Source organism: Stegostoma tigrinum, chromosome 2 (genome assembly GCF_030684315.1).
Source record: "Stegostoma tigrinum isolate sSteTig4 chromosome 2, sSteTig4.hap1, whole genome shotgun sequence".
NCBI lineage: Eukaryota > Metazoa > Chordata > Chondrichthyes > Orectolobiformes > Stegostomatidae > Stegostoma > Stegostoma tigrinum.
The window spans coordinates 110,453,423-110,478,083 of NC_081355.1; the positions used below are offsets into that span (position 1 = coordinate 110,453,423).

The window sequence follows — 24,661 nt, forward strand, 5'->3', positions numbered from 1 at the left end:
CAGATAAATATATACAATGTTATATTCTACAATTAAACCGCTCACCAATATAAAAAAAATCATGGACAGTAGGAACTGCAGATGCTGGAGAATCTGAGATAACAAGGTGTAGAGCTGGATGAACACAGCAGGCCAAGCAGCATCAGAGGAGCAGGAAGGCTGATGTTTCGGGCCTAGACCTTTCTTCAGGAAGGGTCCATTCTGAAGTGACCTTTCTGAAGCAGCATCTAGGCCCGAAACGTCAGCTTTCCTGCTCCTCTGATGCTGCTTGGCCTGCTGTGTTCATCCAGCTGTATACCTTGTTATCTCAAAACTATTTCATGCTTTGGTGCCATACTTCATTACCTAGCTAGATAGATGGAAGATAGACCCTCTTTCAGTGATATCTTTCTTTGCTTAAACTATTCAAAATGATGCCAGATTTCGGTGCCAGTTGAATGTTTTCACCTTAACTTAATGTGTTATTACTTGTAAAATACAAGTGATAAATCATTAAATTTGATTCAAGCTTGTGATACAGTTAACATCATGGATCTCTGCTCATTTGTTCTCTGCTATGTGTTCAAGGGATTAATGTTTACTGGGTTTACAGGAAAACTGGATCCAAGTATACTTCATGCAAGTGATGAATTGTTGACGTGCGTTGGTACTTTTTGATCTTTTGGAACTCTCTCCCAGCCCTGCCGGATTCTAGTGATCATTTTGTCCACACAAGGTGTTATGAGAATCAACTTCAGAACCAGTACAGTGCATGGAATCACAATGCCCAACATATATGCTTGTGGAAGTCCCCATCTGTACCACTTTGGTTGCAGAAACCTGTCCCAGCCAAACACTGCAGCATGTGCAGTACACAGCAGGAGTGTTGCATAGCCTAGCTTGGACTGTAAGGCAAAGGAGATATAATTTAATCAGTTCTCCCTTATAACTGTAAAATTCAACCATGCAAAATTTTACTTAATATTACTATTAACAATTCCTGCTGACATTTCATGTCACAAATGTAACTTCAGTTATGTCAAGTGTATCAACATGTCACTCCAATTATAAAATTATTTTGATACAAAATATGAACACAACATTCTGTTATTTGTTTTTTTTTCTTTATTAATTGCAAGAGTTAACACAAATGCTTAAGAGGTACCCATTTAAAATGAATCTGGTATAAATGACAACGTGTAATGTATGTCTACAACAGAAAAAGGTCTCGTGGAATTGTGGGTAGTGCCCTGTCTCTGAGCCAGAATCTTTGGGTTTATGTCCCATTCTAGGGCTTTATGACTATGGAAACAGTATTTATGCTGTGTTCAGACAGGTTGAGTATCAATCTGCAAATCTTTCCAACACATACCAATAGCAGGTGGTAAAAGTGGGAGAGATTCCTGTTCAGCCATGTGATGGAGAGAAAATTGGAGCCTCTATCATCATCGTTCATAGCAACAAAGTACAACATGAATATAAAAATGTTGTGCTATGCAGCTGGTTGGCTCAGTTGGCTGGACAGCCAGTGCGCACCAGTTTGGTGCTGAAAGGATGGGGTTTACGTCTTGCTATGGCTTGGGCAATCTCAGAACCTGCCTCTTTACTCTCATCACAAAACTGTGGCGGTATGGCAATGAGTATTCTCTACCAAAAAATATTGTGCCATATGATGTCTTTAATAATATTAATACACTTCATGCAAGTGATGATTTGTTAAATAATTGGTACTTTTTGATCTTTTGGTACTCTCTCCCAGCCCTACCTGTATCTAGTGATCATTTTGTCCACACAGGGCGTTACGAGAATCAGTTTCAAAACCAGTACAGTGCATGGAATCACAATGTCCAATATGTATGTTTGTGGAAGTCCCCACCTGTACCACTTTGGTTGCAGAAACCTGTCCAAGCTGAGCACTGCAGCGTGTGCTGTGCACAGCAGGAGTGTTATCTATAATGCAATCTGTTTTGAGTGGCTAATTCAATATACATACACACTAAGTGGTACCTGCACAAATCGGAACTCTCTCCAGTTGACACTATTGCTGACAGATGGAAGAGAAGTGATGCCCAGCAAAACGTAAAGAGCAAACCCCAGCATTCCTAATGCAAAATACAGGTCAAGACGCCATGACAGCACTTTGCTCATCTGCATAGTTTTATTCTTCTTTGACTGCAAGAAAGAAGAGAAACACCTTAACAGTGGTATGCATACAGTGTAAGATGCATAACCTTTGAACTATGGAACTTCAGTGCCTTGAAGTCTCAATTCAATTTGATGATGAATGACCCTGTATTTCAACAGAACCTACCAGCCTTATCTTCAAAACTTTATCCAACAAAAAGCCAATCTCATCTTGAAAGTTCCAATGGGCATTAATTGCCTCATTGATGAGCTGACTTGACATCCCGCTGGGAATCTTGGGTCAGCCTCTTCCACAGCATTGAGAAGGTTTTGTCATCACCAGCATACTGAAATGGAACTTTCCCCGAATTAATTGCTTGCAGATGTCATGTTGCCATTGTTATGAGTTGCATTAAAGTATCTACAGTCATTTGGAGAAGGTACTTCAGATTCCTACCATTCTCTGCGTGAAAATGTTTTTGAATTTGTCCAAAAAATTTTAGCAGTTGGAATAATTAAATATTAATCAAAGCTTTATTTTTCAGTGGGAGTGGGTTTAGCATATCGAATTACAGTGAAATCATGTTGAGATGTTATTCCATATATTATTCTCAATAGCAATGGTTTCACTGCAACATACAAAAAGCACATTGGGCTGGGTTTAATGCAACTCACCACAATGGAAACATGACATCTGCAAGCAATTAATTCAGGGAAAGTTCCATTTCAGTATGCTGGTGATGACAAAACCTTCTCAATGCTGTGGAAGAGGCTGACCCAAGATTCCCAGTGGGATGTCAAGTTAGCTCATCAATGAGGCAATTAATGCCCATTAGCTCAGAGTGATCCGCTGAGCTCACCACAACTTAGAAGTGACTCAGGAATTAAATGGAACTTGTGAGGCCCCTTATTTGCTGCTGACCTCCGGTCAGTCCCTACCTAAGTCTTGCATTGGGCAAGTAGTTTAGCTGCAGAACGTCACCCTCTGAGATCTTGTTGAAAGCTACCCTCTGCCCTTGCCTCTGAAGACCACTCAACATGAACCCACCATCATTCTCTTTTTTGCTCTGGGGTCCCATGTTGATCGTGGAGACCAGCTGGGTGCAGTGCTGCCACCAGTCATTACCTTAGCTGGAAGTGGCTGGTTTGTTGATTGGGTGACCACCTTCGGTGGGCTGGAACTCCACCACCGGGGACCTCAAACATGGGGTAAGCCCACCAGTATTTATTAAAATGCCCAGAGGGCACTTGTTTTTGTCAGACCTCCCTTATGGAACTAATGAGGTTTTCAGACCAATTTTACAATCAACAGATGAGATCCGCTCCTTCCACCCTACCCCCAACCCCATAATCAGACAGCATCCTGGATAGCGAGCTTCATCAAGTGTCTTATAACATTGGCCTCAAATACTGACATCAGTTGGCACATCCTTATTAAACCAAATCTCACTTCTTAGCTCAATATTGCTAAAGCAAAACACACTGAGTTAATATTCTTGATCAATTAATATGAATAATTCTTGATTAATATTCTTAGTTTCTTACGCAAGGGTTATGGGGAAAATGCAGGAAAGTAGACATGAGGAATGTTGGATCAACCGCAAGCCTACCAAATGGCATAACAGGCTGAAGGGACTGAATGGCCTCCTCTTGTTTCTATTTCTTACGGTCTTACATACATTCCCACACTATTCCAGTACACTCCTATGATAAGCTTTACATATCAAATAAAAGACAGGGTCAGACCATTGCAAAGATCTAAGCTGTAATTTATGCTTGCTATTGATGTTTGCCGCATATGGGGCAAACCATGGAACTCCCTGAGAGAAGCAAAAATAACAGTGATGACAAAAGCTGTTGCTGATTTAGGAAAGCAACATTTAGGAAAGCTTAGGACATTCCTTTCTGACTACTTGTGGGAATCAAGCCAGTTACAGAATGTTGTGAATGGAAAACACATTGCTAGTTCTCAGCTCCCTTCCATATGTAGCAACGCACACTGAGGAATTTATCTGGTGTACTGTCTGGCTCCTTTTCAAATGTTCACAGTGAGTTCACACTGCCTGTACAATCCAACAATTTGTTCTTTCAGCTCTCTGTAAACAGACGTCTCTGTAAAATAATTTGACAGCTGTTTTGGCTTTATCTTTACAAAATGTACGCTCATATAAAAATCAAAAAAAATTATGCATGCTGGAAAAGTGAAATAAAAGCAGAGAATTCTAGTTAAAAAATATAGCGAGTCTGTGGTGAAAGAAACAGAGTTAACATTTCAAGTCCAGTATTACTCCTCTTCAAAACCTCATGATCCTGATCTTGCTAACTTTGCTATTTCATCAAGTAGCCTGTCCAAGAGCACTGAATCTAACCTTTTCATTATTTCAACAAGTCATTGGGCTGAATTTTCCCATAAATCGTAAAGTACAGGGAGTTTCATGGAAGGTTTCTCATTGTGACCTGGTACCTAAATAAGATTCATGGTAAACTGCTGTGCGACTCCCCAGTTAGTACCACTGTGAATGAATTCATAACATACTCAACTTCCTAAATCTGTTTCTTGACTTATTCCTTCTCTTGTCTTCAGTAGAGATCAGCAGCAGCCAAACAGTCTCCATCCTCACAACAGCAGCCTTTCCACTTCACACCTTCTCCCCTACCACTCAGGAAGATGTCACAGATCCTTCAGGCGAAGCACAGGTCAGACTGTCTTCTACACACTCCACAACTCATACTGCCACTTTAGCGAGTCTGTGAGCTAGATTAAAGTCAGCAATGTGTTCTGGTGAGCAGGTCACTATCACATCTTTGCAGCTGACTGAAGAGCAAATGCCCCCCACTTGGAGAACTGCTGGAGATCATGCACCAGGCAGCAGAGGATCCCACAGTGCTGGTCATTTATAAACCTTATCAAAAATGTCAGAAGTTGACATATTAGCAACAGGAAGATGTAGTCAGCACCAATGGCAAGGCCACAGGGAGAATGAGGGTCCTTGACCTCACTCCAGGTGCCCTTCGTCACAAGTAGACAGGATGGTGCCAGTAGGAATACAGCACGATGAGGAACCACATACAAACACACCACAATTCTCCACTCAAGGCGCAGCAGAGGCGTCAGGCTCCTCCAATTTCACTCTGCCTGCAATCCTCAATCCTACAAAAGTTCAAGCTGAGGAGGGTAAACATCCTCTAGTGAGGATGTTGTCAGCATGTCTGGGCTCTGTGGCCACAATGTCCCTGTGGACAAAGACCCAGCAGGCTCCACTATGGAGCAGGACGCAACCATGCTAGCTGCTGATCTCAGGACTGCACATGGATGTAGTGGGATGATGAGAACAAAAAAAGTCAATACAATGGCATATTTGTAGCATGGGTGGAGCTACATTATAAATACGTCATCAGTTCTGTAAACTGTGTTCACTTTTCATTATCAAATGTCTGAGCTCATGTCATTTTAGCTGTAACTACAAGAACAAAGTTAGAGGGCTAGACATTCTTAGTGCCACATGAAGTTTTCACCCTGTCTGAAGATTAGTTATCCTTTCTCTGTTGTTAGGGCTAAAAGGACCAAAGAGTATGGGGAGAAAGTGATAACAAGGTATGAAGTTGGTCATAATGAATCACGGAACATGCTCAAAGGGCTGAATGGCCTACTGCTGTTCTGATTTTTGACAATTTAATAGCACCCATACTGCTCAGTTGTCTGGACAGCCTGTTTGCAATGCAGAGTGATGCTAACAGCGTGAGTTCAGTTCCCACACCAGTTGAGGTCATCATGAAGGGCCCTCTTTCTCAGCCTCTCCCCTTACCTGAGGCATGGTGACCCTCAGGTTAAACCACCACTGGTCGTTTCTCCTTAACGAGAGAATAGACCTACGGCATCTTTACCTTACTTATACACAAAAACAGAAGCAGTTTCTGAAGAAGCTGTTTCACTGGACCTGAAACGTTAGCTCCATTTCTCTCCACAAATGCAGCCAGGCCTGCTGAATTTTCAGCAATTTCTGGTTTTGTTTCAGATTGCCAGCATCTGTAGTTCTTTTGGTATTTTCCTTTCATACCAGCTTGAAATTTGTCAAGATTGATTGAGGAAGCATCTGACGTTGTGAAGGCTTCTATCAGTCTGTAACTTTAACCTTTATCAAACAATAAAAAAAAACAATAAACTGGTAAGTTGCCTTTGACGATATGGTTAAAGCCGCGTGAAAACAAAAGGGTCTAGGCCCGAAACATCAGCTTTCCTGCTCCTCTGATGCTTCTTGGCCTGCTGTATTCATCCAGCTCTACACCTTGCTACCTCAGAATCAGTGAAAAATGACTTCATGCAACTCAGTTTGATTGATAGCCTTTGACAAACAAGTCCTGTCTGGGTTGTTTTGGCTGACAATGTATGTACATTGAGAAAGGGCTGTTTGTCCGATGAACAATCTCAGTTGCCTATTCAGTACAATGCCTTGGGCCTCACAGATCCTCATCCTCCATTACATATGCTTGTTGCATCCTCCAGTTGTCTGGAGCAAAACATCCATGCATCAAGTAGTGTCCTCTGTTTATAAAGTACTGCAAAAAAAACCCATCAGCCCTGTGATACAGAATACCACAGGTTCCCCACTCTCCTGAGTGAAGAAGTTTTGACTCACCTCACCAATTGCTTATCCTGAAAAAGTGACTTCATGTTCTGTATCAGAGATAATGGGAACTACAGATGCTGGAGAATCCAAGATAACAAAGTGTGGGGCTGGATGAACACAGCAGGCCAAGCAGCATCTCAGGAGCACAAAAGCTGACGTTTTGGGCCTAGACCATTCATCAGAAAAGGGGGAGAAGGCTCTGAAATAAGAGGGAAATGGAGAGAGGGAGAGGCGGATCAAAGGTGGATGGAGGAGAAGATAGGTAGAGAGGAGACAGACAAGTTAAAGGGGCGGGGATGGAGCCTGGAGAGGTGAGAATAGGTGGGGAGGTATGGAGGAGATAGGTCAGTCCGGGGAGGACGGACAGGTCAAGGGGGCGGGATGAGATTAGTAGGTAGGAAATGGAGGTGTGGCTTGAGGCGGGAGGAGACGATAGGCAAGAGGTAGAACAGGTTAGGGAGGCGGGGACGAGCTGGGCTGGTTTTGGGATGCAGTGGGGGGGAGGGGAGATGTTGAAGCTTGTGAAATCCACATTGATACCATTGGGCTGCAGGGTTCATGTTCTGTACCTGCCTCTAGGTAAGCATCACCTCTACATCCAATTTGTCAGAAATCTACACAATTTCAAAGAGATTCCTTCTCATTCTTCTAAACTCTGGGGGATTTAGGCTCAGTTGAACCAATCTTTCCTCCTAGGATGAAGTGACCATCCCAGGAAACAGGCTGGTGAACTTACTGCACAGTTATTCTTTTGAGTACTTTGGAATCAGGGCGCTAATGACCATCAATGACTCCCCGACTCCTACAGTAGCATCTCTCCTACAATGCTCCATCATCTCCCAACCTTACTGATTTTGTGTCATAGAATCCCTACATTGTGGAAACAGGTCCTTTGGCCCAACAAGTCCACACCGACCCTCAGAGCATTGCACTCAGACCCATCCCCAGACACTATGGGCAACTTAGCATGTCCAATCCACCTAGCCTGCACATCTTTAGACTGTGGGAGGAAACCGGAGCACCGGGAGGAAACCCACGCAGACAGTGGGACAATGTGCAAACTCCACACAGACATCGTCCAGCGGTGGAACCGAACCCAGGTCCCTGGAGCTGTGAGGCAGCAGTGTGAACCACTGAGCCGCCGTGCTGCCCACTTTGTTCTCATCAACCTAGAGATATTTTTATATGCAGGTGAAGCAGGTTGGACTTGCATCTGGGCCTCCTGACTTACTGCTGATGTCTTGATATTGAGGCTTCACAATTGACTTGCCATTGTCCACGTCCTTCTGCAATTGGGAGGACTGCACCCAAAGAAACCACCTAAACTTTTATATTGCTCTGAAGTATGAAGCTGTAAGTCCATAAGCCATTGTGGTAAATAGGGGCTTTAAATTAGATACATTCCAGTGACTCTTCTCTGAGCCTTTCCTGGCAATCCTGTATTACCTACGATGTCAGGGGATCAAAATTGGATGTCATTCTAAATTAAGCTTAGCTAAGGTATTACATAAAAACAATGCAATATATTTTGGGTTTGAATTTGATTATGCCTGTAATTTGTCTGAATATTCAAATAGCTTCTGTGACATTTGTAAAACAAATTACTTTTGAAATAACAATGTAGGCATGGATAACATTATTACCTCTTCAATCATAGAGTTTATCCAGCGCCATCTAACAGAATATCGAGTCGGGATGATGAATGTATAGAGTACATGAAGGAAGGCATAAGCAAGTGCCACAAGCCCAAGCTGCTTCCGACACAACATCCACCTGTCCAGCCAGTCAGGGAATCGCTTGTATTTTGTCCCTCTGCGAAGCTGAATGAAGGCAGCAATGACACCCGGCAGATAAACCAAGCTCAACAGGATTATGGAGACATTCGGGAAGATACGGTTAGGAACAGAAATTGCAAGTTTATAGGAAACGTCTTTGTTGTCTTTTGCATAAGGATAAATTATATCGATCACCACACAGTATACGAAGAAGAATACTGTGAGGCCAGCTGTTATGTAAAGGGGTAGTCTCCACATTGGAAAGAGCTGGAGAGGGTAGTTCTCGAGTTCTCCAGCTGCTAGAAGGGATCCCTGATCTAAAGGAGTGAGGCCAATGCTCCTGGCAACGTCCATCACCAACTGTTTTGATTGATTGTCATCCCCACAAACAAAAACCTGGAACATAGAATGATAATATCTGTTACTGATACAAAAATTAAAGTTGTAGTTTAGCAAACTCAACACAAGCTAATTGATTTTTTGTATAAAATGCAGCATGTACTTAAGTTCATCACTGCAAACAATATGTTCTTCATTTAAATCTACATATGTAATGAGTTTTCCAAGGCACACTAAAGTAGGTTATACACAAAATACATGTTTGTGGAAGTAATACATTAGTGAGGACACAGGATTGGTGAATTATGTGACTACCTCCAAACTGAAAAATCATAAGATATAGAAAGACACAAACCAGGTACGTACCCTGAAACTGTAAAATGTGAATAGCCAAACCGCAACACAACACATGGAGAGGAACTATACAGATATTTTGGGAGTAACAATGAATAAATGAGAGCCAGCTCATCACTAGTTCTTTAGAAGACTGGATAGAAATAATGGTGCAAGATCACAGCTGTTGTTTAATAGGATTAAGAGGCTGGAAGAGACATTTTTATAAACAACGACATGGAAGGAACTTTCACACATTCATCAATCCTGGAGGCCGGCATCTCTCCCCATGCGGTAACAGTTGCTCTGTTTTCTGTTATGGAAATAATATTATTGCCTATTTAGCTATGTCTAGGCCTAGCCATGGAATAAACTAACAATAAACTAACGGGGAGGCAATGTCCTGGTGGTATTATCACTGCATTTTTAATCCAGAAGCCCAGATAATGTTATGATGCTGCTTGGCCTGCTGTGTTCATCCAGCTCTACACCTTGTTATCTCAGATTCTCCAGCATCTGCAGTTCCTACAATCTCTAATGTTCTGGGGACCCAGGTTTGAATCGTGCCATGGTAGATGGTTTAATTTGAATTCAATAAAATATCTGAAATTGAGAATCTAATGATAACCATGAAACCATTGCCAATTGTCAGAAAAACCTATCCGGTTTACTGATGTCCTTTAAGGAAGGAAACTGCCATCCTTACCTGGTCTGGCATACATATGACTCTAGACCCACAGCAATGTGGTTGACTCTAAACTGCCCACTAGGCAATTAGGGATGGACAATAAATGCTGCATAGCCAGTGATGCCCTCATCCCATGAATGAATACAGTAAAAAGAAAGGGTTGTTAGATACTGGAAGACACGGCACAATGACAACAGGATACGTGTTCGTGATATTGTGATGTGGGACATCACAGCAGGGGTTACACTGGAGAGTTTTACTGCAGTTGGGACCAGAAGGACAAGAGAGTGGTCATGCCTATCTAAATCAGGGCCTATAATCAACAACAGTAACAACCCACTGTGCTTGTGATTGAATGTTACAGTCAGATTGCGGAGGGTTTTAAGACTGGGGTAATTTTGTAACTTGCAGTTAATTTGCAGAGGGTTTTGAACTGTGGCAATTTTTTTTACGTTTGAGGCATTGGGTTTTGTATTGTGGGTTTCTATACATTCTGGCCATATGCATTTTGTTATCGCTATATTTGAATTCCGAGTAGCGTGGGAACAGAAACTCTTACAGTGGTTAATGGACAGAAAACGGAGAATCGGGACAAATGGGGAATTTTCAGTTTAGTAGGATAGTACTCCTGGAGTGTTGCAAGGATCAATGCTGGGGTACAATCTACTTCAATCTATATTAATGATTCAAATGAAGGGATGAAATAAAATGCAGAGAAGTTAGCTGATATTACAAAGAAATTCAATAAAGAATCTGCAAGAGGATATTGACAGATTAAGTAGGCTAAAATTTGGCAAATATGGGTATTCACTTTGGTGGAAAAAGTGGAAATTTAGAATATTGTTAAATGGTGAGAAACCATTAAATTTTACTAATGCAAATGCTAGGGATGTGGGATATCTAAACCACAGACAGAAAATGCTGAAAACACTCAGCAGGGAAAGAAACAGAGCCCATATTTCAAGTCATCCAAACTGGAGCAAGTTAGAGATGTGACATGTAATTCCCAGGTTTAGAGACAGAGAAAACATTGGTGGGCAGATTTTATGGAAGAAGAAGAAAGATATTGTCCATTTAATTTCTCACATTTCAAGTCGAACCCTTCCCCTCTCTCACAGATAGGCTTCCCATTTTCCTCACACCCAACCAGTCTCCATACTGAACAGAATTTCTCCACCTCTAGTGTCATAAACAGGAACATGGAAAATAGGATCAGGATTAGGTCATTCAGCCCTTTACTCCACCTCTGTCATTCAATATGATCATGCCTGATCGTTAAACTCGGTAACCTGTTCCCGCAGGGAAAACATTCAATGTTTTGGCCTCAAATCACTGGCAGAGAATTCCACAGGCTCACCACTGACTGAATTCATGAATTCTGGGTGAATTTATCTTCATCCCAGTCCTGAGTAGTCTATCCCATGCCCTCAGACTGTGATCTCTGGTTCTGGAGTTCAGTCATCGAGATCATCTTTCCTGCATTTATCCTTTCTAGTCCTGTTAGAATTTTATGGCTCTTGATGAGATTTCCCCTCATTCATCCAAATTCCAGTATATATATAGTCCTAGTCAATCCAATTCTCTTTATTTGTCATTTTTGCCATCCTCTGTATCAGTCCAGTAAATTAATGATGAAATTATCCAATTGGTTCTCCTCTCACCTGTTTCATCCATTACTCCTTATTCCAGTCTGAAGGCATCACCAGCATGTCCTTCACATTCCAAAGTACTATCCCATGCAATATAAAAGTACTAGGTGATGCCAAGCCATTCCCCCACCCACCTCCTTTTGCCCTTTCCTCTCTCTGTCAATTCACCTTGCACAACATCTCTATTAAAGGAAACAATCCCATTGATGACAAAAATTCAATTAATTACATCAACTGATCTCTTATGAAAACAAACTTTTCATAAAGGGCTTAACCTCTTATAAAACAAACATTGTGACATTATAAACACTTGGAGCTCTGCATCAAACTATTCACTTGACAGGCACCCCACATTAAAAATGGTAGATTGGAAATTGGCACTCAGCACAAATTCTGCAATGACACATCGTAACATGCATAATGAAAAACCTGGCATTTTTATTAGTCCATGTAGCTTTGACAGCTTTCGATGTACTTTAACAATTCTAATGGCTTTACACAATTATTAGAAAAACTCATGTACATTTTTAACTATCCAAATATGCATCTGATCCTGCCTCCCTTACTAGAGGTTTTCTGGGGCTATGTCCAATGGGTATTTTACCTCTTGAGTGTAATAACCTGGCTATTCAAATTAATCCAAAAAGTTCAGCCTGCTCTTAACAGGTCTAATACTCACACTTTGGGTTCCATGCTGCAGGGATGTCAACGTCCCATTTCACTGGAGACTACTGGTTATATAAATAGCCAGCTGCCTTCATAATTAATAAAAGTGCAAAAGCTGCCTGATTCTATTCCCAGAGATAGTAGGAACTGCCAAAGCTGGAGAATCTGAGATAACAAGGTGTAGAGCTGGATGAACACAGCAGGCCAAGCACCATCAGAGGAGCAGGAAAGCTGACATTTCAGGTTGAGACCCTTCATCAGAAATGGGGGAGAGGAAGGGGATTCTGAGATAGACAGGGAGAGAGGGGGGAATGCATCAAAGATGGATCGAGAAGATAGGTGGAGAGGAGACAGACAGGACAAAGAGGCGGGATTGGAGCCAGTAAAGGTGAATTTGGGTGGGGAGTTAGGGAGAGGATAGGTCGGTCCAGGGAGGACGGACAGGCCAAGGAGGCGGGATGAGGTTAATGGGTAGGAGATGGGGGTGGGGCTTGAGGTTGGAGGAATGGTTAAGGAGGCAGTAACGAGCTGGGCTGGTTTTGGGATGCTGTCGGGAGAGGGGAGATTTTGAGCCTTGTGAAGTCCACATTGATACCCTGGGGCTGCAGGGTTCTCAAACGAAATATGAGATGTTGTTCCTGCAGTTTTCGGGTGGCATTATTGTGGCAATGCAGGAGGCCCAGGATGGGCATGTTGTCCATGGAGTGGGCAGGGGGATGGGTTGAAATGGTTTGTGACTGGGAGGGGTAGTTGTTTGTTGCAAAATGAGCACAGGTGTTCCGCAAAGCGGTCCCCAAGCCTCTGCTTGGTTTCCCCGATGTAGAGGAGGCCACAAAGGGAACAGTGGATACGGTATACCATGTTAGTAGATGTGCAGGTGAACATCTGTTTGATGTGGAAGGTCTTCTTAGGGCCTGGGATGAGGGTGAGGGGGGTGTTGTAGGGGCAGGGGTAGCACTTACTTCAGTTGCAGGCAGAAATGCCACACTCCCCTCCAGCCCCATCACCCCCGGTACTTTTCCCTGACCCGTCTGTCTCCTTTCTCACCCATCTTCTCCTTTATCCATCTTCTATTCGCCTCCCCCTCTTTCCCAATTATTTCAGAATCCACTTTCTGAAGAAGGGTCTTAACCCGAAACGTCAGCTTTCCTGCTCCTCTGATGCTGATTCTATTCCCACCTCCACAAAAGTTGGCCGATGTCATGTGTAAGATCAGGGCTTCCGATTTCTGGTCACTTCCACTATTTTCACTGTGATTTTGAAGACCTCACTTGTAGTGAAAGTTTGAGCTAATATGCTTGTCTTACTGCTTGTGATTTGAATTACAAGAGTAAGGAACTTTTGCTGCAATTGTATATGTCGTTGATGTGATCACATCTGGAGTACTGTGTAACTTCGTGGACTTCAGACCTAAAGAAGTATATCATTACTTTAAAGCTAATGAGACCAAAGTTAACCAGATTCATTCTGAATGGGTTGCTCTGTGAAGATTGATTCAGTGGACTGGACCCAAACTCTCTTGAGGTCAGAGGGCTGAGAGGGATCTCATTTTAATATATGGGTTCTAAGAGCACTTGACAAGGAAAATGTTGAGATGCTGCTTCCTTTGTCTTGTATAAAAGATATCCTCTTAGGATAAGGAGCTAGCCATTTATGACTGTGCTGAGAAGAAATTTATTAATGTTGTGGATTCTCAGTCATTGAGTACATTCAATGCTGAAAGCAATGTATTTTAGAATTCAAAGAGAAGCAAGTGACAGGGAAATTGAAGCTGAGGTTAAAGATCAGCCATGATTTTATTGAATGGCCAAGCAGGTGCAAGAGACTGCATGGACAACTCCAGTTCTGAATTCTTACTTTCAGATCTTACCTGGCTGCTGGCATCCAAGCTCCCAGACTGCAGAGCCCATGCTGAAACTGTGTTGAATCCCTTCACCACATTTGCTTTGGGAACCAACTGGGAGAGATACTGTGCATTGGATTCAGGATATTGATTCATTTTGAGGTTGTTGCTCACATCCACCAGCACCTTTCCATCCAGCTGGTCAGACAGGGCTGAAATAAACTCATAGTTTTCCCTGTGAACTGCCAAGAAAATGATCTTGGATGTATTCAGGGCCTCCACATGGCTAAACACTTGTGCTCCACTTGGCAGCAGGGTAGTGTTCTTTGGGTCTCGGCTACCATATACCACTGGGTAGCCTGACTTGAGCAGTCTCATGCCCAAGGATCTTCCAAAATCGCCAGTGCCAAAAATGCAGATTGTCTCCCACTTTTTGGCATTTTCACCAACTTCATCCATTGCTAATGAATTTGCCATCTGTAAACATAAACACACAAGAGAAGATGTTAACTTTATTCTGTAATCTAAAAACAAAATGCGCCAAAGTTACAGAAAAATTAGGCCAGTGACATATACTACAAATCAGGCCAAACCGAAAATATATTTCTTGTTATGTTATAGCATTTGTTGCCATCTTTCTTGACTGAATTTCTCAGTTTTCTTTCTCTTTCTGTACCCCAATTAGATAGAGGACTTTATCAGAAGTAGTAAAATAGACTGAGTTAGTGTTGAGATTGTAATGGGGTCAGCCAGGTGGTCTCATAGAATATGAGTTCCCTGATTGGGGCTGTTAACTTGGTTTCATCAGGGAGACCTAGCTGACAGACATAAACAGGAGTGTCAGGGCCTCACTGTAGGAGCTGGCTCTGCACTAGTTAGGTCAGTGTCATGTCAATGCACATATAAATAAAGGGTGACTTGGTGAGAGCTACCAGCGTTTATGGAGTTATTTCAGTCAGATGAACTAAATCAGCAAATTAATTGGTGATTCAGTATGGAGCTGGAGAAATACAACAGGTCAGGCAGCATCAGAGGAGCAGAAGAATTGATGTTTTGGATCGGGACCCTTCCTCAGAAAAAGGATCCCGACCTAAAGTGCCAACTTTCCTGCTCCTCTGATGCTGTCTGACTTGCTGTGCTCCACCAGCTCCACACTGTGTTATCGCTGACTCCAGCACCGGCAGTTCTTACCACCTCTAAATTAATTGATGATAAGTGTCGTCTGATTTAATATGGACCTCTATTAAATAAACTGATTTAGAACTGTCTCAATGATACGTCTTCCAAGATGCAAATTGTAAGGGGCAAATGTAAACCCAATTGTTCAACAAAAACAGGGCAGACATGTGCTGAATTTCCCACAGACGGCCTGCTGTAATCCCATGAGGCTCCATTTAAACCTATACTATTGTACACTATGCCATTCTTCTGGTTGTCACATAGAAAATGTAGGTCTCCCAGTCTCAGACACCTCCCTCCTCCAATTGTAAGACCCACCTGAATCCCTTCCCAATAAATCACCACTTCAGATCTTGGTCCCTTGAATTCCTATCTTTCACTTTCACCTGTTGTTTATTTCTCATTTGGATTTGCGGCTTGGGGATGGGTCTATGCACATGAAACCAGGAATTTAAAATCTTGGCAGACCCTCACAATGCTGAAGTAAGACTTTTTCCCCAGTCACATTTGGTCCCCAGCAGACAGGAGAGCAATAGGCAAAACAAGGGAAAAGTGAGAGGTAGGCACAGTGTAACTAAAAGGGTTTGCAGTACCCAAGGCCCACCACTTTGGGCCCAATAAGCTACTTTTGAACCACGGTCTCTGTGGTAAAGAATTGAGAACATAGAACAGTACAGCACAGTACAGGTCCTTTGGGCCACAATGTTGTGCCGGCCTACTATTCTACACTAAGATCAAACTACCCTGCATATCCTACATTTTACTATCATCCATGTGCCTATCCAAGAGTCGCTCAAATGTTCCTAAATGTATCTGACTCCGCTACCACCGCCAGCACTGTATTCCATACACCCACCACTCTCTGTGCAAAGAACCTACCTCTGACATCTCCCCTATTACTTCCTCCAATCACCTTAAAAAAATGATGGCCCCTCCTAATAGTTATTTCCGCCCTGGGAAAATTGCATCATTGAATGTACACAGTATGGCCCACAAATTATAATGTGATAAATTACCTGATAATTGTTTTATTGTTTGCTTTGGTTGAGGGAGAAATCTTTGCCAGGGTGCTGACAGAGTAAAGTTTTTGTTGAACAGCTGTAAGCATGTGCAAGGCAAGATCTTTTCCCGTTGTACAGCAAATGGGGGGGAGGGGAGGGACCGGGTATGGTGGGAGGGAGAGCCCTGGGAAGGTTTGAAAGGATATATTGAGAAAATATCATCATCAGGACCATCATCCCAAGATTCAAAGTACTATCCTGACTTGGAACTATATCACCTCTTTCACTTCAGCTGAGTCAAAGTCCTAGAACTCCCTCCCAATCAGCACTGGTGGTCCATGCGCTGATCAGTTGCAGCACTTCAAGTAATACCTGGCTAATATCCTCTGAACGGCTGTTAAGAATGAGAGGTAATGCTGGCCCAGCCAGTGGCACCCAAATCCTGTGACAGAGAAAAGAAGACATTGATAATGCACTCCGTCTCTCACATGTAGTCACTTCAATGAATACTCTCCTCATTATACTCGTGTATTTGCTTGTTGTTGCTGCTTGTCCACCAGTCACAAGCTGCATTATGCCTTTACCTGGTATCAACTGTAAGGCATTTCACTCCTATGATATATTTTTTCCATTTCACACTGGAGCCACTTCCTTGGACAGAACAACATTTGCATCCTCTTCAATAGTTGTTGCCACTCATTCTCGAAAGGCACTCTACAGGAGAATTTACTTCAAAATTTTGCACAATATTTCATAACAGTTAATCACAGAGGAAGTGGACACAGAGGGTATGGTGGTGAACTTTCTTCCATGCCCTTGCCCAGAGAGCAGTATGGCCTTTAACATTATGAAAGCAGACAACTCAAAGAGCTTTAGCAAAGACAAAGCTGGAGGTTATGATCAGGAGGGAATCTGTCCAACGACTTGCTCCTGTTATCCTTACTGATGACATTATACATTCAGACACTGTTGCAATATTTCCATGCCATGTGGGCCCTTATTGCTCTTTGTTTTTATTCAATCTCTCTGTCAACTCAAACTTTGCAGGAAAGAATGGATTTGAGTGGACAACACTCCAGAACAAGTAATCACTTCAAACTTCCCAGACATCAGCACAGAAACAGGCAACATTTAGAAATGTGTGAGCCTTAGCATCTTGCCTTCAAACCATGACATCATAAGATCAATCTCTCCACCAATCATCAATCTGAGGCAAATTCCTTTGTGGACTGGAGGCAAGGCCTCGAGGTTTTGAAGTCCGGTGTGGTCTGAAGCCTTGGCCCAGTGTGTGTTTGGAGGTGAGGTGTTGACATGGACTGGGGTGGAAGGACTGTAAAATAAGTATTTTTTCCATTTTTATTCTTATGCTTTTTATTTTCTATTTTATGTCAGATACTTAAATATCTTTACCTGGGTATCTTGTACCTAAGATGACACTGTAGAAATAGCAACATTGCAAATTTTTCACTGCATTCATTTGAGTGTATGTGATAACAAAGCAAATCTGGAATGGTCCAGTACTGAGGTTAGAGGCTATTGATGAGGAGGTGATGGCAGAGCATTTAGAAATGCATAATAGTCAGAGTCACCCTGGCTTCCTGAAGGAGATAGCATATCTGACAACTTTACTTGAAGTATTTGAGGAGTTAATAAGCATGATAGATAAAAGGTGAACCAACAGATGTAAAATACTTGGATTTTCAGAAGGCATTTGATATGGTGACACACATTAAGCTACTTAATAAGATAAGAGCCATGGAGTTAGTGGTAGTATATTAGCATGGCTAGTGGATTGGCCAACTAACAGAAGACAAAGAGTTGTGATAAGGAATGTATTTTCTGGAAGGCAACCAGTAACTAGTGGCATGCCACATGTATCAGTGCTGGCTGCAATTATTTGCAATAAATAGTAATGACTTGGATGAGGAATGTCAATGTACGAAGGCCAAGTTAGCAGAAGACAGAAAAATAGATGGAAAAAAGGCAAGTGGTGAGGATGACGCAAAAAATTGTTTCGACAGGAGGAATAGAGGACCTGAATATTATTTAATTGCAGATGAACTACAGAAAGCTACAGGGCATAGGGATTTGGGAGTTGTTATTCATAGATCACAAAAAAGCTACTATCAAGTTCAATGGCGGGGGGGGGGGGTGTTCAGTGCGAAGGCAAATAGAATGTTTATTTCGAAGGGAATGGAATATAATGGTAGGGAGATTTTGCTAAAATTATTCAAGGCACTGGTTGAAAATTACGAACAGTTTTGGGTCCCTTATATAAGGAAATATACGTTGCTATTGGACACAGTCCAGAGAAGGTTCACCAGGCTGATGCCAGGTATGGATGGATTGACTTTTCAGAAAAGTTTGAGTAGATTTGGCCTATACTTGCTGGAACATTGAAGAATGACAGGCAACCTCTTTGAAAATGTAAGATTCTTAGGGGACTTGACAGGATAGATGCAGAGAAGTTGTTTCCCATAATGGCAGAGTCTGGGTCCAGAGGGTAATACCTTAGACTAAGAGAGAGATGAGGAGGAATTTCTTCGTTCAATGTTGTGAACCTGTGGAATTTGTTACCACAGAGGGCTGTTGAGGCTGAGTCATTAAGTTTAGTCAAAGCTGAGATAGATTGATTTTTAATCAGTAAGGGCTTCAAGGACTATGTGAAAAGGCAGGTGAAATAAGACCACAGAGGCTGGTATCCCATCATCAAGTGACTCTTTATTTACTTGTGCACTGTACACTGGCTGTGGCCAGCCAGGTGGGACTTAGTCCCTTGAATTGAGGAGATTCTAACTCTTAGTTATTCTTTTTCCCTTCTTTAAAACTCGCTGTTAAACTTCACTTGTTTGAGTCGGATTAGAAGAACACAAGGTCACACCAATGAACTCTGGTTATTATAAAATATCAGGGTTGCACGTCAAATGTGGAATAAGAGACACGTTACTGTTTTGTTGCAGTACATTGTCTTTACAATATTCTTAACGGCCTTTCCAACAGTGTTTCTCACGGGGAAAGTGGAAAGACTCTCCTAGCTGGATTGGTCAGTCAGGGCTTTCCTGATTGGGTTGTTAACCAGGGCCAATCAAGGATTTCAGTCAACATGATCCAACAGGTTCTGATCACCAAATCCCTCCCCTCCAAGGCCAGAGAAGTATGCTTGGTCTGTCTCGTTTAGCTTTCCATGCAACATTTTCACCCCTAGTCCGGTTCCTCTGATTCAGACCCTGACAGGGGTGGAGTGTACCAGACCATAACCCATCTGTTTCATCATCAGCATCTCCAGAAAGTTTCCTTCTCGTCTTCCAGTGGTAATAGTATCGCGGCTCCTTCTGTCTCACACTCTGAGGTTTCCTTGACACTAGATGGAGGGGGAGAACCTACAATTTCCGACAGGCCTTCTGGTTGTTCTGAGGAACTAAGTATATTTTGCTCCTGTCCCGTTTGCAAGGTAACAGTTTTCACATGATTCATGTGTTTGTTCAGGATTGTATCATCTACCTAAACTTTGGAAGTCACAGGACCTGACCTCACGTCAACCTCTCCTTGTACTCATACAGGACCATTTCCATGGTTCCGGCCCAAACGTCATCCCCTGAATTAAACTGTCTCTCTTGCTGAGAGGAGGCTTCTGACCGGCATTAGTGTTCCTGCTGCCACTTCACCCTCACCACCGGCCCCAGGACTGGAAATATCAGGTTTAAGCTGGAATGGAGTCTTCTCCCCATCATGCAAATCTGCTGGAGCTATCCCTGTTGTTGTGTGTGAGGTGGTCTTTATATCGAATAGGAACTGGGACAGTTTAGTATCAACAGATGCTGTAGGCTTCTTCTTTAAACCTGCTTCCAATGTTTGGACAACTCTTTCCATTAAACCATTGGACAGTGGATGGTATGGAGCAGTCCTTATGTGCTGAAAACCATTTGACTTTAGGAAATATTCGAATTCCCTGCTGGTAAATGATGTCCCATTGTCTGTGACCAATAATTCTGGGAGACCATCTATCTCACAGCTTCTCATTGTCATCCCTAAGTTTGCCAAATGAACCTTATGCACATCTAACCAATTTGAACGGGAGTCTACAACAATCAGGAACATTGAGCCCATGAGAGGACTGGCATTGTCAACATGCAACTGAGTCCAGGGTTTATCCAGCCATTCCCACAAATGTAGGGCTGCCGCTCGTGGCAGTTTTTGTCATTGATGGGGCAGTGTCCACAGTGCCAACAATGCAGCTATACTGGCATCCAACCCTAACCACCAGACACAGTTTCTTGGTGGCACCTTCATCTTGGAAGCCCCAGGATGACCCTAATGAGTTCAGGCAGTATGTGGCAGCGACCTCTACTTGGGACATTCACCCTCGCTCCCCAACGTTATAGGCCATCCTCTATGGTGATATGGTCTTGCCAGGTCCAGAGAGGTTTCAATCCTGGTTGCGATGGCCCTTTTGTTTCCCCCATTACAACCAGCTGTTTCAGTTTTGCTAGGATGGGATCTTTTTTGTGTCCACAGTTGGATATTGTATGCAGTGACTAGAAGGGTGTCCAAAAGGTTTAAAACCAAAATGAACTCTTATAGGGGAGGGACCACTAGTGGAGTATCTGCCAGTGACAGGTGGCTCAAGGCAAGTGAATTAGCCATTTGCCTTCCTGGACAATGTTCTAAGTTGTACCCACTGAGAACAATGGCCCAGTACTGAATTCTACCTGAAGCTATGGATGGCACCACTTCTTTCAGTAGCCCTAGCAAGGTTTTGTGATCTGTTACTATAATGAATTCCTGTCCATAAAAGTTACTGGTGGAACTTCCTCACAGCAAAGCTGACCGCCAAATCTTCCTTCTCTATCTGGGTATATTTGCGTTTGGCATCAGCCAAAGCCCAGGAAGCATATGCTATCGGACATTCCTCTCTACTGGGCCGCTGGTGAGCCAACACTGCCCCAATACCATATGGGGAGGCACTGCATATCAGCTCTACCTCTCGTTTTGGATCATAGTGAGCCAACACCTTACATGATGATAGCTTCTTTTTCACTTCCCTAACAGCTTTTTCTTGGCTCTGCGACCATTTCCAAGACAGACCCCTTTTCAATATCAGGCATAATGGTGGCAAGATGGAGACCAAGTTCCGTATGAATTTTCTGTAATAATTGACTAACCCAAGGACAGACCTAAGTTCCAGTAGAGATGTGGGAGCCGATGTACCTTTAATCGCCTTCACTTTATCCTCCAATGGGTGTAACGTGGTTTTGCCAACTCTGTACCCCAGTAGGTCACTTGGGGTACCTGGAACACACATATTTCCCTTCTAAGGTGTTTACCTGCTTGGGAGAAACATTTAAGTACCCAAATTCTCCAAATGCTCTTTATTGGCTTTCACTGTTATTAGTATGTCATCCAGGTAAATGGCGACCTGGGGTAGCCTTTGTAAAATGTTCTCCAGGGTCCGCTGGAAAACAGTCAAATGGCAGTCTTGTTTTTAATACAGACTCTTGTGGGTATTAGTTGTAGTGTACTTCTGTGACCCCTCATCTAGTCATAATTGCAGGTTGGTGTGGCTCACATCCAGCTTCATAAAGGACAGCCACCCCCTCGGCAACTTTGCGAGCAAGTCCGCTAAGGAGAGATCGGGTATTTATCCAGTGGTTTACCATTTGCTTATAATCCCCCCAAAGGTGAGCCGAGCTGTGAGGTTTCACAATCAGTATGACTGGTGCTGCCCATTCTGCAAACTGCAGCTAGATTTGATGGTTTCCTCACTCTTCAGCCTCCTGATTTCTGCCTCTACTTTTGCCCACAAGGCAAATGGCACCAGACAGGCTTTGCAAAGTCTTGGAACTGCTTCCTGGCCAACATGTAAAGTGGCTCCTTTGATAGTCCAAAGCCCTTCCTGAAATACTCCTGGGTATCTCATTTGGACTTCACTGAGACAACCATTTTTGAGTTGAAAAATGTTGAGCCAATCAAGGTGAATCTTTTTTAAATAAAATCTGCCCCAATAGGCTTGGGTCTGAACGTTTTAGCACCATCAGTGGTAACTGCACTAACTGCTTCTCATAGGCGATCAGAACTGAAGTTGTACCCTTAATCTGCAATGGTTCCCCAGCATACAGTCTCAGTTTGACTGAGGTCTTGCACAAACATAAAGATTGGAGTCCTGAGAGAATCTTGTTAAAGACAGGTTCTGCAACCACAGATACAGCTGCACCAACCTCCATGAAAACTGAGTGACCATTTAACCAAACATTAATTTAAATCAGTTCCAATTTGGGTGTCACTGAGCAATGTAATTGCTCCAACCTACATGCAGAGGGACCTTCGAGGGTGTGCACTCTCGTGGGTACTGGCCTACGAGTTTTCTTAATCAAGTCAGGCCTTGTAGGGCTCCTTTGCTGTCCTGAGTCTGCATACCAGCAGTGACTACCATGGCTTGATGGCCCAGATCCTGAAGAGCCTTTTAGTCACTTAACCAAGGCTCAGCTTTGTTGTGGGGTCCTGCTGTGGTTTGGCCTGGGGCCCCTCTGCCCAGGACATGCCCTGCAAGAGGCTCTGTGATTACCTACACTCAAGCAATGCTCCTCAAGTGGACAGGTGAGGCTGTCTATTTCCATTGGAATGCCCTGTATCTCCCATGCTCCACCTGCCACATTGTCTAATGACAAAGCCAGTTGTGGTGCCTGTTTGAAATCCAGTTGGGCTTCAGCTAGTAGGTGCTTCTGCATGGTTACATCTTTAATCCCACATACTAAACTGTCTCTCAGCATCTCAATCAGGGTTAACCCAAAATCACACACCTCTGTGAGTCACATAAACCTCACCTCATACCCATACACGGCCAGCTCCATGGTTCCAGCACCAAACTTTGATCCCTAAATTACATTGTTTCTCTCTCGTAGAGGAGGCATGTGGCCAACATTGGCGTTTCTGCTGCCATTTCACCACCACCCCCAACCCCCATCAGGTCTGCAGATATCAGGGTTAACCTGGTGCAGAGTCTTCTCCCCATCAGCAAGTTTGTTGGAGCTATCCCACTCTCGTTGCCACAGAAATAACTACACAGAGGCCAGTATCCTGTCATCAAATCACCCTTTAGTTACTTCTGTACCATACACTGGCTGTGACAAGCCAGCTCAGAGTCAGTCCCCTGAACTAAGGAGATTCCAACTCTGAATTATATTGGTCAGCTAGGGCTTTCCTGATTGACCCAGGTTAACAACTCCAATCATAGTCAATAGCTCAGAGTCAACAAGTCCAGCGGGTTCCAATCACTACAGCAGGAAAATGGAGTCGAGGATTATCAACTATCTCATTAAATGGCAAAGCAGACTCAGTAGGTTAAACAGCCCATTTCTGTTCCTTTGTTTTATGGTCAACGGTCTTATGGACATGTCACAAAGTATTGGAGGATTGTCTTTGAATAAGGCATTAAATTAATTCCTTATGAGAGTGATAGAGGAGAAGATAGGTGGAGAGGAGAGTATGGGTGGGGAGGTAGGGAGGATTCTCTGATTGCTTTGAACAGGACTAAACAGAAATACAGTTACTGCGAACAAAGACATTTTTAAAAGAAATGCTACCAGGTAAAGACTACAAAGAGATTCCAATGATCTGAGCACACGCAGATAATGTTCCTGAAATACCAATCTGAAACACTGCTTCAGTCCTTTACCAACAGTTATAAGAAAACCATTCCATCATGTGCTGTTTCTTGTTGACACTTTATTAAGTATCAATTAATCAGGCGACAGGCGGTACGTCGGCCAACCTCAGAAAGATTCCCATCCAAAACAAAATTGTTGGTAAATATTCAGCCATTATTAGTTACAGCCCTGCAATTTCTGCCGTGTTACTGTCCTATTCGTACTTGAAGTTATTTAATACTGGCTCAACTCTGCTCACACCTGAAGCGTATCTGCGTGAACAAAATATCAAAAAGACTACTAAAAATATTTAGAAGGATAATTTAAATATCAGCAAGCAACATGGGGAAGCAGAGGTTAAGAGAAAATTTGGATTAAATTGTTGAAACACAGCAATCGACAAATCTTGCGTTTCACGACTTTTGACAACTTATTTGGGTCTTTTAACTACGGTACACAAAGCAGCTTTCTAAATTGATGAAAAAAATTTGTGAAATATCTTTCATTTTCCTTTCCAACAGAAATGATCTAACTCACCGCAATTTATAATCTGTAGTATCAAGTTTGCCACATAGTTGATTTAGGTGTTTACATTTACTTCTTTCTTTGGTCCTCTGTGCAAAAAGTCTGGTAAGTGTTTCAACTCTTTCCGCCTTTAAATAGTTGGACGTACGATTGTCGATTGCCCACTGCTTTCCTTTCTTGCCCCCTGTCTGTCACCGTAAATCATTACTAAACACATTCAAATCCCTCAAAGATTATGGTGAAATTCCAAATGCCCGTTAATCTAATGTTAACGATTCATTCCCAGAAA

The 24,661-nt window shown here is 42.8% G+C and overlaps 1 protein-coding gene across 1 annotated transcript; it reads right to left on the reverse strand.

Moving 5' to 3' along the window:
- Positions 1-261: 261 nt before the first annotated feature.
- steap4 (STEAP family member 4) lies at positions 262-24,661 on the reverse strand. Its single transcript, XM_048548449.2, has 5 exons — positions 24,385-24,661; positions 14,052-14,501; positions 8,375-8,902; positions 1,987-2,151; positions 262-884 (listed from the first exon to the last, which is right to left on the reverse strand). Exons 2-5 carry the CDS (start codon positions 14,499-14,501, stop codon positions 615-617), a joined length of 1,413 nt encoding a protein of 470 aa, XP_048404406.1. The 5' UTR covers positions 24,385-24,661; the 3' UTR covers positions 262-614.